The 17,029-nt window shown below is 43.8% G+C and overlaps 1 protein-coding gene and 1 pseudogene across 1 annotated transcript in view; one reads left to right on the forward strand and one right to left on the reverse strand.

Moving 5' to 3' along the window:
• LOC104668833 (coiled-coil domain-containing protein 162-like) overlaps positions 1-17,029 on the reverse strand; it is a 44,372-nt gene that overhangs the window by 17,583 nt on the left and 9,760 nt on the right. Inside the window, 3 exon segments of the mRNA XM_010371628.2 lie at positions 474-527; positions 1,403-1,552; positions 6,234-6,343. Of these exon segments, the coding sequence (XP_010369930.2) occupies positions 474-527; positions 1,403-1,552; positions 6,234-6,343 (314 nt within the window).
• LOC115896992 lies at positions 7,406-8,167 on the forward strand (annotated as a pseudogene).

Below are 17,029 nucleotides of genomic sequence, written 5' to 3' on the forward strand. Positions count from 1 at the left end.
GTAGCACACCTGGCAAATTTTGTATTTTTAGTAGAGACGGGGTTTCTCCATGTTGGTCAGGTTGGTCTTGAACTTCTGACCTCAGGTGATTTACCCGCCTCGGCCTCCCAAAGTGCTGGGATTACAGGCATGAGTCACCGCGCCCGGCCTGGAATGCACCTTAAGTGGCATCAAAAGAAAACAAACAATAACAACAAAACTCCCCAAAGTAACAACAAAAACAGAACAAAACAAGACTAGTACAAAATAACAAAAGTGACCAAAAAACTCAAGGGAAAAAAAACGCACCCTAAGGAGGGTTGCTTGCCAAAAGTGAAAGCACACTCCTTGGTGTTCCCGCAGTGGACCTTCACTGACGGGGCTTCTACAGGTGGCACAAGCAAATGACACTAAGGTGTCCCACAGCTGGCTAACCCTGAGAGTGTGGATGTGAGAAATGGAGAAGAGAACCTTTTTAATAGGAAATGACCTACCTGGCCAGCACTGTCTTCAGGTGGACCCTGGCCTCTTCGTGCAGCATCTAATTTCTGAGCAGGAGAAAGCAGTACACAACCAAACTCAAACATTTCGTCTTCCAACCACGGTTCAGGTCAGCACAACGCATTCCAAACACTTCGTATTTGTGTTAATGGAGCCCCATTTTGAGAACCTTAGGCTGTGCCTGGAGCTGAGACTATATGTGTTGCCCCACTGGACTTCAGGATGCTTAACACAGCCTCAAAAGACAACATCGATTTCCAGGTACCCACACTGATGCCAAGAACTGAGTAATGGGGATAGGCCAAAATGGGGGTGGCTCCAAGGTTCATTATTTGACATTTTAATACTTCATTTGGTGTTTTGACTAGTCTTTTAGACTTCTGAACTTTTCTAAGGTATAAAGTAAAATCACACTAAACCTCTGATGCAATCTACCTTCACAATAGTGGGCAGCCCAGAGCAGGTGGACTGACTCTTCTGTCCCACCAGTGGGCTCATATGTTAAGGAAGTCTCCCAGTGAGACTGACCCATGACATCCATCCTGAAGGGAGAGTTTACTCAAGGATCCTGGCTTCTTTCCCAGACCAGGAACAGCACACGGTGCCTTGTGTTTGCTGAGGGTGGAAAGGTCAGCTGTGCACCTTCCCCTGCAGGGCCAGCCCCTTTGTTGCTCACCTTTTGTATTTCCCCGCTGGACACCTCCAAAGCACATAACCTAGTGTGCAACTGAGAATACCAGAGCCCAAGGGAATGAGCCAATGAGCAGAGAGATTTGAGGGTACCACTCACCCTCAATTCTGGCATAAGAACCACTAGATTCACCTCAACCCTCTCAGTTTTACTTTTCTCTTCTGAGTGCCTCCTGAGCCTCCCTGCCCACGCCCATTCCCCACTGCAGTTCTCGTCTCTCTGGGAGCCTACTTGCTCTTTCTGGCTGAGCCTCTGCCTAGCGTGATGCAACACATGGTCATAGCACGTGGAGTAGGTCTCAAAGTTGCTGCATTCTCTTGCCATCACATCACAACCCAGGGAAAGGAGGCAGGCCTCAAGGTGATCTTTCCTGAAAGTGATCTGAAAGGAAAGAGGCATTCATTATTCACAGCCACTCCAGCAGGGCAGCCTCACCATGCCAGGGCCCCAGGCACTCTTTGCCTTGGCTCACGGACCCACTTTTGTTTCTCCTCTGTATCCAACCATGGGCTGTAGCCTTGCAAGCCTCTCTTTCAGGCCGGCTTTGAACATTTGTAGGGACACGAGGACAGTGGAAGCCCACATAGCATGTGGTGAAACATTGAACTAACAAACTATCAGAATGAAATGTTTAATTCTCCTACCTTGAAAAACAGACCTGAAAACTGACCTGGAAAGCCAGATTTGAATTTATTATTCCTGGACTACTGTTTGTTTGTTTGTTTGTTTGAGTTTTAGATGGGGTCTTGCTCTGTCGCCCAGGCTGGAGGGCCGTGGCGCGATCTCAGCTCACTGCAGACTTGGCCTCCCAAGTTCAAGCAATTCTCCCACCTTAGCCTTCCAAGTAGCTGGGATTATAGGGGTGCACCACCATGCCCAGCTAATTTTTGTATTTTTAATAGAGACGGGGTTTCTCCATGTTGGCCAGGCCGATCTCAAACTCCTGACCTCAGGTGATCCACCCACCTCGGCCTCCCAAAGTGCTGAGATTACAGGTGTGAGCCACCACGCCCAGTCGACTACTCTCAGTTCTATGCTGAAGTAGGGACACATGGCGAGAGCTGGTCCCCAACCTATAGTTTACTGTGTGGCCCCCTTCTCTTCCCAGCTCTCGCCTCATGTCATGCCGTGAGGTCTTCACATGCCTGTGAGCGGACATCCTAACCCGCATGTCCAAACTCCATCCACACTCCCAGTTGCTCCTTGGTCACTTCCAGGCCAGGGGTGTGCACACTAGTGATGAGGTCCACTCTCACTCTGGGGAAGGTGATCCAGGGAAGATGCCCATTCAGGCCATGGACTCAGGGAATTCCAGGTCCCAGGTACTTGGAGCATGTTCTAAAATGAAGGTGAGGGCTCTGAGTGGACATGTCCCTATGGCCCAGGGGATTTCTTACCTTGTGAGGAAGGTCATAGCTGGAGAAAGGCCAGAGAGGGGCCCTCTGCTATATGGGTATCTGGCAGGGGCTTCTCTTGCTCTAGTCTAAGGGCCACACAGCTCATTCTCTAGGCAATTCCACTCACTCCCTTTCTCCAGGAGATTGGGCATGCTTTTTGAAGAGTTGGCAATTAAGGAACAGCCCAACTTTCCAAGGCAGGCTTAGATTTAGGTTCTGGAGAGAAATGGGAGCTAATATTTGGAAGGTAGGACAGACTTACCCAACTAGGACCTGCATATCTACGCGAGTGTGTTTGTCCCTCTGGGCATCAATGAGTGTGTCTCTGCGTGTGTATCTATCTGCAGGGATGGGGGGTGAGAAAGTTTATGGGGCCAAGTCTAGGACCCCGTCTACACTGTAACGTGAATTTTATCTGTGACACTTCTGGGGTCAGGCCAGCTCCTGCTCCCTGGCCATCTGCCATTGATGCCAGCCCTGTGCACTCGGCCTTCTGGAAGCAGCCCATGAAGCAGCCGTTGTGGCTTCCGTGGGCTCAGGCTTCTCTGGGCTCTCAGGGCAATTTATTTCCTAAAACCTGCTCTGCAACTTACCCCTGCCTCCCTGGGTCAGTGTAAATGTCAGCTGTGCTTGTGTCAAAATGCAGCGTGAGTGGGTACCATTGGCCAGTTTCTTCTCCGAAACCCTGGCTGGCATAAGAGCTGCAGACTCAGATTGGCCCAGTTCTGCCCAGTAAGCAGCACCACCTTCCACTGGGCTGTTCTGTCACCACCATTCAAACCTGAACCACGATGGATGGCACTGGGTGGAAGAGCAGCAGATTGCCCCAGGGATTCTTCAAGAGAACCAGCCTGGAATGCAGCATGGCAAGCACTGGGCCTTGCTATGGGCAAAGTGTAGCCCTGAAGCCTGCCAACAGCAGTTGAGTTTCTGTGGTTTGCTTCATCTTGGAATCCCTTGTAACAATTTGTTAAATATCAGGCACACACGAGGTATTTTGAAGATGTTTCAAAAATACCCACCTCTGCTGACAAAACACTTCAGTGGGCTGGGGAGCAGTGGCTCACACCCGTAATCCCAGCGCTGTGGGAAGCCGAGGCAGGCAGATCACTGGAGGTCAGGAATTCAAGACCAGCCTGAGCAACATGGTGAAACCCCATCTCTACTAAAAATACAAAAATTAGCCAGGTGTGGTGGCATGTGCCTGTAATCCTAGCTACTTGGGAGGCTTCATGAAGCAGGAGCATCATTTGAACACAGGAGGCAGAGGATGCAGTGAGCCAAGATTACACTATCTCTATGATGGAGACGGGGGCGTGGCTGGAAGAGTAAGTTCACTGTCACTGCAGATGGTCCAGAAGAGGATAGAAGCCTACCAGGCACAGACTTTGGAGGGGCTGGAGCATCCTGAGGACCCTGACTTCAAGACACTGGTAGGCTGACACCATCCTCTTCAAGTGTGCCCAGAGTGTGGGGTGTACCTGATATGGGTTTGCCCTGCCTACTGACATCCATGCTTCTTTCCCACAAGACCTCAATGTTGGGGTGAAGCGTACAGATAAGAAATGAGAGGGACTTGAGTTACAAAACTGTTGTCTTTATTGTGTTAAACATAAAATTTGTCATTATATCATTTTTAAAGGTACAGTTCAATGGCATTAAGTATATTCACATTGCTGTGCAACCATCACCACCATCCACCGCCAGAACTCTTCATCTTGTAAAACAAAAACTCTGTACCCAATAAACAATAATTACCTATTCTTTCCTCTCAGCCCCTGGCAACCACCATCCTTTCTGTCTCTCTGAATTTGGCTACTCTAGGTACCCCATATAAGTAGAATCATAGAGTATTTCTGCTTTTGTGAGTGGCTGATTTCACTTAGCAATAATGTCCGCAAGGTTCATCTACACTGTAGCATGTATCAATGTATCAGAATTTCCTTTTTTTTTTTAAAGATGGATTCTCACCCTATCGCCCAGGCTGGAGTGCCATGGCACAATCTCGGCTCACTGCAACTTCCACCTTCCGGGTTCAAGCAATTCTCTTGCCTCAGTCTCCCAAATAGCTGGGACTACAGGCGCATGCCACCACACCCAGCTAATTTTTGCATTTTTAGTAGAGACGGGGTTTCACCATGTTGGCCAGGCTGGTCTCAAACTCCTGGCCTCAAGTGATCTGCCCACCTCGGCCTCCCAAAGTGCTGGGATTACAGGCATGAGCCACCGCATCCGGCCAGAATTTCCTTTCTTTGTAAGGTGAGCCACAAATTTTTTCCATCCTTTTTTCTGATAGGTCCCACCCTAACCACTTCCTTGTCTCAAGGATGGGAAACTACTTCACCCACTCAGAGTACCCAGTACCATGTTTGTTTATGATTGAAAGCTTAAACTAATACATGTAAGTCATCAAGTTGTGAGGAAAAATGTATCCCCAACCAAGCTTGTGAATTCTCTACCTCATAAGAACTGAGATGTGTATTAGAAAATAATGGAGAACATCTGAAGAACTTGGGAAAATATAAATTTGGAGAAGGCATTTTAAAAAATGAAGTACGTTTTGTCAAGTCAAATTTCTTTAAATGGTTGAGTTTCAAAGGAAACTGGATTCACAGTTACCTAAAAGCACTTGTTAACACTCCTCAAAACTCTGTTACAGTCAAATATCCATGTCTACTCTCTTATCCTGTGTTTTCAGTGGATTGCTTTGATTTAGCAAGGCACTTCCTGCCAAGAATAAACATGTTTCAAAACCCAAGGACTGTGTATATGCATGTGTGCATGTATTAAATGTATATTATTATTTAATATAATATATAGAGTTGTTATGGATTTGAATATTTTTTCTGGAAGGACACACACAGATTGCTGAAGCTGGCTTCCTTTGCAGAGAGGAAGCTGGAGATGGTGGCATGGGGATGGGTGAAAATGATACCTTTCTGTGCTGTTGGCTTTTTTTCATATGCTACATTTTAATGTTTTCTAGGTAACTGCATTACAGGCTATTTTGGTTTTCCTCACTTAGGCTTTTCATACTAACAAATCAACAACAGAATATGTCGCTAAAAATCAACTCATTCGTAAACTCCAAAGTTACTTTAAAAAATTGACCAAATTTGAAATTTGCCAACATATATATTCTAATGACTCAGATCTTTACTAGAAATCAAATTTTTCCCAAAATTAAAAACTAATGATTATAGCTGGGCATGGTGGCTCACACCTGTAATCCCAGCACTTTAGTAGGCCAAGGCAGGTGGATCATCTGAGGTCATAAGTTCGAGACCAGTCTGGCCAACTTGGTGAAACCTCGTCTCTACAAAAAATACACAAAAATTAGCCAGGTGTGGTGGCACATGCCTGTGGTCCCAGCTGCTCAGGAGGCCGAGGCAGGAGAATCGCTTGAACCTGGGAGGCGGAGGTTGCAGTGAGCCGAGATTGTGCCACTATACTCAAGCCTGGGAGACTCTGTCTCAAAAAAAATAATAATAATAATAAAGAAAAAAACAACTAACAATTGCTCTATTTTGGGCTTAGCCTCAGTATTCATATAATCATTCTTAGGGAATAAGGGAAGCATTAGGAGAAGCAGTTAAATGAGAAAGTTTTCCTTGTTTGGGATGATGTTATAAAAACCAACAGAATGACTAATTCTCCATACATACCTCTACTCCATCATCCTGATAATTCTGCATTAATCTCTGTCTAAATTTTTCAACTATTTGTGGTCTTGAGACTGAAAAGTTTTCTTTCATGACTTGGTGTTTCCAGAGATCTAGGGGGAAAAACATACCGGCACTAGTATCACAAACATTGTGCTGTCATTAATGGCTCTAAAATGGCGACTCTGAGACAGAACACGGGACACAATAAGCTGTTTCCAAACTCAGCTGCCCCTTGATACATGCAGGGGACTGGGGATTGTTTCCAGGAACACCCTCAGATCCTGAATCCATGCATATTCAAGTCCTGCCGTCAGCCCTGGGGAACTCGTGGATACAAATATCTGCCCTCTGCACACATGGTTTTCACATCCCAAATGCTGTATTTTCTATCCTTGTCTGGTCGAAAAAAATCTGTGTATCAGTGGACCTGCACAGTTCAAACCATGCTGTTCAAAGGTCAACTGTATGCAAAAACTAATGGGGGTTGGGTAACTGGGGATCCAGGACCCTCGAGAACATGGGAACTAGGAAGATCTCTCACCTGACTCCTAATGCAAAGATTTGGAAGAGCACCTATGAAATCCAGGGAACAATATTCCATTACCATAACTAAAAACCCCAAATCAAATATTAGTATTAATCCTACATGATGTTTATTTTTACTAAGGCCTTCTATGTATCTGCCAATTATTTTGGTCTAAAACAATGATCAGAAATAAATGAAGAGCTATTTATCTGCTTAAGTTCCTAATGATAGAGGGCAAAATTAACTTGAATACATAGTAATAAAAAAGGAGAGGAAATTCTCCTTTTTTAGAAGAGAGAAGATAGAGTTACAGGTTAGAAATGTTGACAGACTGAACTTTAGCTCCAAGATTGAAGCAGCAATATGGCTGACACAGATGGGATGAGGCATGTACAAAGTTCCCCTAAGGCCAGGAGGTCAGCCAGGGCAACATAGTGAGACTCCATCTCCACAAAACATTTAAAATAGACAGGTGAGGTGGTCCATGCCTATAGTCCTAGCTACTTGGGAAGTTGAGGTGGGAGAATCCCTTAAGCCCAGGAGGTCAAGGTTACAGTGAACCATGATTACATCACTGCACTCCAGTCTGGGAAACAGGTTGAGACCCTTGCTATAAAAGAAAAATTTAAAGGGGTTGCATGTGATCAGTAGCTGCAACACTAGAAAGATGGCAGAACAAGAGCAAAGAAAAATTCTTTTGGTTCCAGAAAATCTCCTGAAAAAGAGGAAGGCTTATCAAGCCCTCAAAAGCCACCCAGTCAAAGCAGGCACTTTTGGCAAAGAAGGAGCAGAGGAAACGAAAAGGGCTCAGGTTTAAACGACCGGAATCATTCCTACATGATTCCTGGCGGCAGAAACGTGACAAGGTGCATCTCAGACAACTAGAAGTGAAACTTCACGCCTTGGAATTGCCAGATAAACATTCCTTGGCCTTTGTTGAATGCATCGAAAGGATTAATGGTATGAGTTTACTGGTACAGAGAACCATTGCAATACTTCGCCTAAAGAAAATTTTCAGTGGTGTCTTTGTAAAAGTAACCTCCCAGAACCTAAAAATGCTGTGTATAGTGGAACCTTATGTGATCTGGGGATTTCAAATCTGAAGTCTGTCCGAGAACTCATTTTGAAACATGGACAATCTGAGGTCAAGAATAAGACCATCCCTCTGACAGGCAACACAGTGATTGAGGAGCACCTGGGGAAGTTTGGCATCATTTGCTTGGAAGACCCCATTCATGAAATTGCCTTCGTAGGGAAGCATTTCCAGGAGATCTCATGGTTCTTGCACCCTTTCCACCTCTCAGTGGCCTGTAATGCTACCTAAAATAGAGTGGGCTTTCTCAAGGAGATGGGTACACCTGGCTATTGAGATGAACACATCAATCAGCTCATCTGCCAGCTGAACTAGACCCAGGTGTCAAACTGCAGTAAATTTTTGTCAATGAAGTGGGAGCATGTGTTTTTGTTTTTTGGGAATTTTTATCAAGTATCTTCAGATAAGATTATTTCCTGCTTTATCTTCAAAACTGGAAAGGAAGCGCCAAAGAAAAGACAGTAGCTGGCTGGGCACGGTGGCTCACGCCTGTAATTCCAACACTTTGGGAGACTGAGGCAGGCAGATCACCTGAGGTCAGGAGTTCAACATCAGCCTGACCAACATGAAGAAACCCTGTCTCTATTAAAAACATGAAAATTAGCTGGGCATGATGGCGTATACCTATAATTCCAGCTACTCAGGAGGCTGAGGCAGGAGAATCACTTGAACCCGGGAGGCGGAGGTTGCTGTGAGTCAAGATCGCGCCACTGCACTCCAGCCTTGGCAATAAGAGCGAAACTCCATCTCAGAAAAACAAAACAACAACAACAACAAAAAACAACCCAAAAAACAAAAGACAGTAGCTTATGTTCATGGCAAGCACCTCTCATCACAATCAAGCTCCAAGAAATTTTTAGTGTTTTCTGCATTGGCTGCTGCCCCATCTGAAATCAGCACATTCCATGGAGGAAGGAGTCCTGCTTTGCTGCATCTTCTATCCTAGGATTTAATGTTGGTAAATGAGTAACTGTAGCATCTGTACAAGGCTCCCTAAGACTCCCACAGCAGTCGACCAAGCCCAGAGACATAATTGATTCTGGAGATTCCTGGGGCTTTGTTTTGAAAAAGACTTGAAATACACATAGGAAGAAACTCACAAAAATAAATGTTCACTTGTCTCTGCAAAAAACAAAAAATAAATTAAATAAAATTAAAATAAAATAAAAAAATTAAAGAAAATAACCAGTTATTCAGAGGAACATTGGTTATGGCAGCAAAAGCTTGGAAGCACACAAGCGTCCACCCTTCAGGGTGTAGTTATTTAAACTATGGCCTACCCTTCCAATGAAATAGTACACAGTTGTGAAAAAAAGAAAAATTATCCATATACTGTTATGAAAAGAAGCACAGATTGTTAAATGAAAAAGGCAAGGTGCAGAACAGTGGCATAAAGTGACACATTTTATAAGAAAGATAACTACGATGATAATAAAGGGGGAGGACATCCTCTCAAACCTACTAGGATTACTACTCCAGAAACTCCCCTTTCTTCTCTATCATCATTTCTCCCCTCTTTCCTGGATCACTCACAATAGTACAGCTGATTTCTCCCATCTCACAAAAACCTTTCTCTCGACCCCACTTCACCCATCAGCTATTGCCTCATTTCTTTGTATCCTTTTGTAGCAAAACTCCCAGAAAGAGAAGTCTACACTTAAACTGCCCTTGATGTCTTACTAATTCCCTCTTAACCTCACCTGGTTTTCACTTCCACCACTTACTGAAACTGATTTTGTCACCAACACCAGTGATCTTCATGTGGCTAAAGCCAGTGGTTTTACTCAACTACCAACAGCATTTCACACAATTTGTCACTTCCTCCTGCTTGAGAAATCTCCTTCACTAGGCATTGGGACACTGCGGTGCCCTAGTTTTCCTAACTCACTGTTTGTTCCTTCTATTCCTTCTAGATGTCTTTTGCTATTTCTCCTCCCTTGCCACCCCCAGCTGTTAACATTAGAGTGTCCCAGGTTTCAGCCGTGGTCCACCTCCTCACTTCTATATATATTCATTCCCTTGCTGTTCTCATCTCGTCTCACAGCTAAATAGGATTCATATCCTGACAACTCACAAATTTAGATCCAATACTCACTTGGCATGTCTTCTTGAATGTCTAAAAGGCATTTAAAACTTAATTTGTGCATAATCAAATTCCCAATCTTCCCTCCCTAACTTGTTTCACAGTTTTCCTCTCAGTTGATAGAAATTCTATCTTCCCAATTGAAAACACTGGAGTCATAACTGGCTCTTCTCTTTCTCACACACCTAATAATACCCAACCCATTAGTGCCTACTTCACAACAAGCCCAGAGTCTGACCACTCACTATTTCCATTGCTCCCACCTTTGAGCCACCATCACTCCTTTCTTCAGTAATTGCAATAACCTCCACACCAGCTTCTTTCTTCTTTCACCCTTTCTTCCTTCACAGCCTATTCTCCACACCTTAGCCAGAGACATTCTGTCAAAATATAAGCCAGATCATGATGTTCAAAATCTGAAACTGTGTCCCCACTGCATTTGGAGTTAAACACAAAAGCCTCAAAAGGCCTTGCATGGTCTGCCTCCTTCCCCCTCCCTCTCTGACTTCAACGCTTACTACTTTCTCTCCCTCAAGGTCTCCACTCCAGCCACACTTAGGTCCTTGCTATTCCTTGAATATAATAGGCATACTCTGCATAGGGCCTTTGTATGGCTTGTTCCTTCTGTCTGAAATGCTCTTCCTTTAGATATCCTCATAGCTCAATTCCTCACCTTATTACAAACGTTTGCTCAAAACATCACTCAGTGAGGTCTACCCTAATCACCCTACTTAAAATTGCAATGGGCCCCCTTCAAACCTCCGCAACACCACCCTTCCTTACTCCGTTATTTTTTTCTTTCTTATGTTATCGCTTGTTGTCTACCCCTTCCTAGATTATAAACTCAATGAAAGTAAGAATTTTTGCTTAATGAAAGGAAGAATATATTCCTAAAATATTTCCTAAAATATAGTAGCCTAGGACATGGAATAGTTCCTATAATGAAAGAATGTAAATATTTATTGAATAGTCATTGAATGAAAGAATGAATATATGCACAAAGCAGCACTGAAAGGACATATAGAAAACTAATGAAAGTGGTTACATACAGGCAGCAGACTAGGGTGCAAGGGGGTTCATGGTGACAACAAGACTCTAAATGTATATTTTTCATCATTTTGAGTTTGGAACCATGTGCATATATTATCTGTTAAAAATAAGATATTTAGAAATAACATTACAGTGGTGGAACGATGTGAGAATGTCAGCACTGCTTGACTTCCATCCACATGGAAGAGCAAAAGCACATGTACATGTTAATTATATTGGTAAGAACTGGCTGGATAGGGCCTACCTCCTCGTGGTGGTCCCGGGGGATACTGAAGGGAAGAGATCTATGGAATTGGACTTGGGAGCCACGCTCCACCTCGTTCCATTTTCTGTTAATGGGGGGTGCTGGTCATCAGCAGGATACCTGCCAGCCTGCTCCCACCCCAGCTGTTTCTAATTTCAGATAAGCCTTCCTACCTGCACACTCAATTTACTGACAGGAGGCTCAGTGCCCCCAAGACGAAACACCTAGCACAGTCCACCCAGAACTGTGGGCACAACAGAGTCAGAAGCTCTGGTATTTGTACCTATGCTATTTACAGCCAAGTCCTGGTTTTGAAAATGGGATTCTACGTTTCTTCAACAACTGACTACTTTCCATAATAAACATATAAATCTGATTTTGCTTTTCCTTTAGGAAATAAAGGCCAGAAGACATATCGCCACTGTCCCAGTACAGATGAAATGCAAAATCCAAGAGTTAATGTGCCCAGCAATTGACACTTTTTAAGATGTTTAAGACTTTTTAAAAGTCTAAGCTATGACAATTCAGGGCTCATGTGTATTTCAGATGACAAGTTGGATATCTTTCCAGGGTGCTGTTGTGGCAGGTCTCCAGCTCACAGATAAACCTGGTGAGAGACCACATCTGTTGCACACTTCTAGTTTGGGGACCCTCACCTGGCAAATCCCCAGTGAGCTGGTTTGGGGTTTAGCTCTGCACTCAGCTGAAGGGAAAACTTAGCAGAGCGCTGGGCCGCACTCTCTCCTTGCTCGTGAATTCAGGTTCAGACATGCATTTGCATCTCCAGGCAGAAATCAGGGAGCCAGGGAAAGTGGAATCCATAAGAAACAATTCCTGGCAAAGAGGAGCTGGCTGTCTCCAAATGGGTCTCATTTTCAGTGTGGGTTTGGTCATGGCTTCTTTAAGAGGAGGCAGTAGCTTTTGACAGAAGCATGGAAGTAGGAAGGAGACAGCACACTGGAGGTTGAATTAGGACTCCATTTTCTCCTCTCACTCTGTTCAGGTCATTTGACTAGAGGAAACTTTGACTTCCTGTTAGCCAAACCACTTCCCCTCTCTCCCTCTCTGCACACCACCCCCCAGCCTCCTCCCTCTAGGAAGGACAGCTTGGCTGGGTAACATTCTACTTGCCTAACCTTTGGTGCCTACAACCACTAGCCTTTGGTGCCTCAGTGGTTCCTGGGTCCCAATCCAAGGCAGAACTGAAACTTGAAGGCATACAACTGCCAATCAAGGCTGTTCTCCAACCAGCTGGGGTGCCCCAATAAGTGGGTAGGTTGAAAGCCTTATTGCAGTGTATGTATGCATCTTGTACTCCTGTGGTTTTCAAACTGCTCCCCAGAGCACTAATTATTTGTGTTGATAACAAATGTTTCCAAGGAGAGAAAAAGGTTATATGGTCAAATAAATAAAGAAGTAAATACATAAAAAATTTTAAAAATTGCATATTCTCTCTCCTTTGGAGATACACAGTGCATAGTTGGATAGTAAAGGCTCTAGAGTAGAGGAAACTGTTTAGCGTTATTTACCCTGAGTTTCCCAAAATTATTTTGAACAAAAGACAAATGAACAAAACCCTTCTCCACCAACCCTGAAAAACATGGTAGAAATTCTCCTATCCAATGCAATCAAGTCTAAGAGTTAGTTGGTTAGTAAAAAAAAAAAAAAAAAAAAAGTCAGTTAAAGCAGAGAATGCTTTACAAATAACATGTACTATCTAAAACATTTTACTTAAAAAATACGTAAATTTACAAACATCTGCCAGTCATCTAACATACAGCCTAGGCCTCTTCACTGTAAGTACCCACTGACTGAAGTTCTGCACCATCTTTCTTCTATAAATCTTGGTTGATAGTTTCTAGTTTTGTTTGTTTGATTTTAGAGAGAGAAAACTTAAAGACCATGGAAATCCAAACACATCATTTTATACAATTTCACAATTTTACCTAGTCTTTTCAGTCATCTGTCTCATAACCAATTTGATAACTTTACTTTTTTCTACACAACTAGCCTTTTATTTAGGTTTTCCAAATCCTTTCAACATAATTTATTTTTTTTACTTTCTTTTCTTTTTCTTTTTTTTCTTTTTTTTTGAGATGGAGTTTTGCTCTTGTGGCCCAGGCTGGAGTACAACGACACAGTCTCGGCCCACTGCCTCAGCCTCTTGAGTAGCTGGGATTACAGGTGCCCACCACCACACCTGGCTAATTTTTGTATTTTGAGTAGAGACAGAGTTTCACCATGCTGGCCAAGACAAAGTGCTGGGATCACAGGTGTGAGCCACCATGCCTGGGCATTTTACTTTATTTTCTTTTTCAAATACATTTAATTTTTTAAGAGCAATTTTAGGTTCATAGCAAAATGGAGGGAATGTATTGAGAGGGCCCATAAGCTCCCAGTCCTCACACACATTCTCTACCATCAGTGTCCTGCCCCAGAGGGTGCATATGTTACCATCAGTGAACCTACATTGACATATCATTATCATCCAAAGCCTATAGTTTGCATTATGGTTTACTCCTAGTGTCCTACATCCTATGGGCTTGGACAATCTATAATGACATGGATACACCATGTTAGTATCATACAGAATAGTTTCACTGCCCCCAAATCCTCTGTGTTCTGCCTATTCCTCCTTCCTACCCCCCTAAACGGGGGCAGGCACTGATCTTTTTACTCTCTCCATAGTTTCACCTTTTCCAGAACGTCATATTTGGAATCATACAATATGTTGCCTTTTCAAATTGGCTTCTTTCACTTAGTAATATGCATTTAAGCCTCTTCCATGTCTTTTCATGGCTTGACAGCTCATTTCTTTTTAATGCTTAATAATGTTTCACTGACTAGATGTGCTACAGATGACCAATTTCAATTTAGTTTTTCTAGAATTAACAGATCTCTTTCTTTTTGTATTCCTATTACACTGGTTTACATAGTTTTTAATTAAATTATCTCAACACAGTGACAGTTAAAACAGGCACAAACAGGTTTGGATCAAACAGTGATCCGTGATGCTAGGTAAAACACATGCAACCCAAAAACTGTGATTAGTGAGCACTTTGCTGGCTCATGTTACCAGGAGAATGGAAAACGTCAGGTCACCCAGAAGCCTGTTAGCAAGGAAGGGCTGGGAGAACTACTGCTTTAATATCTTGAGGAACTTGTGTTCCATGGCACAGCTGGGGAAATGCTGGCTGACACGATGCTCTTCTAAGAGCTGTTTTGATTATGCTCTCTTGAAGCAAAACATCGTTGATATCTCACCTTTAATAATATATGTATACTTACATTTTGATTATATTTATTATCCTATATTATTATTTTAATATATTTTATATTTTATTTTATTTATGTGTATTTAGAACTACCTACAATACTACCAATAGTGAATATCACAAAGCATGATATATTTAGGGTAGGATTCATCAACAATGAGAATGGGTCTCAATCCACATTCCCAATAGTTTCTTTGACCTTTTACAATTTTTTTTGTCTGCCAGGCAGGTGGCTTACACCTATAATCTCAGCACTTTGAGAGGCAGAGGTGGGAAGATCACTCGAAGAGTTCAAGACCAGCCTGGGTAACACAGCAAGAGGATGGCTCTACAAAACATTTTTAAAATTTAGTTGGGCATGGTGGTGTGCACTGGTGATTCTAGCGCCTTGGAAGGCTGAGGTAGGAGGATCGTTTGAGCCCAGGAGTTCAAGGCTGCAGTGAGCTATGGTGGCATCACTGAACTCCAGCCTGGGTGGCAGCGTGAGATCCTGTCTCAAAAAAAAAAAAAGAAAAATTTATTGTCTATCTTCTTATCAGATATGATTAGATTATCTTTTCTGACCTCATAATGTGGCTGAGGATAAGCATGCACTAGGATTAGAAGTGTCACCTCTACTATTTTCTCATTACTTGTGGATTGCCTGCCCATGGTCACTTCAGGACACCTCAATGTAGAGTGTGGCATGTGACTCCTTACATATGGCTCTAATCTATTTAGAAGTTCTAGTATTTTCTTCCCACACCCCTGTGATATATGCACTCCACTTTGGAGACTGTTGGCCTTATAACTGCTCAGAGAAAATTAGAAAATCAACTAAAAATCACTTCAATGCCAAAACATCAAAGATGAGGGATGGCAGAATTTTTGTGAACCAATGGGGCCATCTCTGCTAAGATAAGCCCCGGGGCTAAACAAAGATGTCTGGAGCTACTTTAGATAGTTTTCAGGGGGCTACTAGTTCAGCTACCGAGACCTAGCACCAGGGCCAGGTCTGGATGCCACATCCTCAGAGGCTCAATGACAAACCGGAAACTCATTCAGAAGCTGTATGATCAAGCTCCAAAACAAGGTGAGGGGGAAGGAAAGAGGGAGAGGGAGAGAAGTATTCCAGGGTTCCTTTTTTTTTTTTTTTTTTTCTTTTTGTACAGAGTCTTGCTCTGTCACTCAGGCTGGAGTATAGTGGCACAATCTTGGCTCACTGCAGCCTCAACATCCCAGGCTCAAGCAATCCTCCCACCTCAGCATCCCAAGTAGCTGGGACTACAGGTGTGCACCGCCACACCCAGCTAATTTTTTTTCATTTTTTGTAGAGTCAGGGTTTTACCATGTTGCTCAGGCTGGTCTCAAATTCCTGAGCTCAAGTGATCCACCTGCCTCGGCCTCCCAGGTGCTTCTGGGCTCCAGGAGTGTGCCACCATACCTGGCTCAGGGTTTCTTTTTGGCAGATGTAAATGTCAACACTACAGTCAGTCAGCCTATAGGGAAGGAGAAGACCCTGAGGAAAAGGATAAGGGCTTTTGCTGTCCCCCTGGTTCTCAATACTCTCCATTCCTAACTTCCTCTGGAGAAACCTCCAGTCCCAAGCTAACCCTGACCACAAAGGGTGATCTCTGCGTGAAGAGGCGGCCCCTGCTTGGAAGCCCTGTTCACTATGGCTACTTCTTGCTGCCAAGATAAACAGTAGGTAGGTGGGGATTCCAATATGTTATTGCCTTCTTTGAAGGCACCAAGCCCACAGCGGTCTCAGGAAGATGACACTGAAGAAATGTATACCAAAGCACCTTGGCACACAGTGAGGACTCAATCGCTTGAATTAGGAGAACTCAGTAGAGGTGGAGATCCAGGTCTCCACACCAAGTCATGCCTGACAGACCAAAAAACAAAACAAAATGGAACCAGAAACAACAACCCTTCCCCTTCGATACTGGCATGGAGTTTAAAAGTCTTATAAGTATAGAATCAAACAAGAGTTTAGAATTGGCCAGCGCACTCCATCCAAGGTGAGGCTTTGTAATATCAACCTTGCCACTGTTAAAAATAACTCTACCCCTCCCCTCTGCCTCCCCCCCACTGCATTGAAGGCCCTTTTGCAAGCACAGCTGACAGGCACCCTGCACACGGCAGCACAACCACAAAGCAAGGATGCTTCCCCACAGCCCCTCACCCCGGGTGTCTCATAGGAACCATGGCTCCAACATGTGCAGATGGTTGCACCTGCTGCAGGCTTGTAGATTTTCTCCAAGGAATCGGAAGGGAGCCGCCTGGATGCAGCAAACACAGCACAAACAACAGGCGCTTTGTGTCTTGTTGAATGTTCTGTAACTAGAGCTCAACCACACTCAGCTCTCTGGTGGCATTAGAGACACCCAGCTGGGGAGGGGCTCGCACTTTCATTGCACAGTGCCCTGTTTACAGAATTCAGTTACTCGAAGCACTAATAAAATGACTATATCTTAGGTGAGGACAGAGGTTATTAATTAACATTACAATGTCTGTGGACTTTGTCTCAAAAGGAAAACCTA

This window comes from Rhinopithecus roxellana, chromosome 4, assembly GCF_007565055.1.
Source record: "Rhinopithecus roxellana isolate Shanxi Qingling chromosome 4, ASM756505v1, whole genome shotgun sequence".
Classification (NCBI taxonomy): domain Eukaryota; kingdom Metazoa; phylum Chordata; class Mammalia; order Primates; family Cercopithecidae; genus Rhinopithecus; species Rhinopithecus roxellana.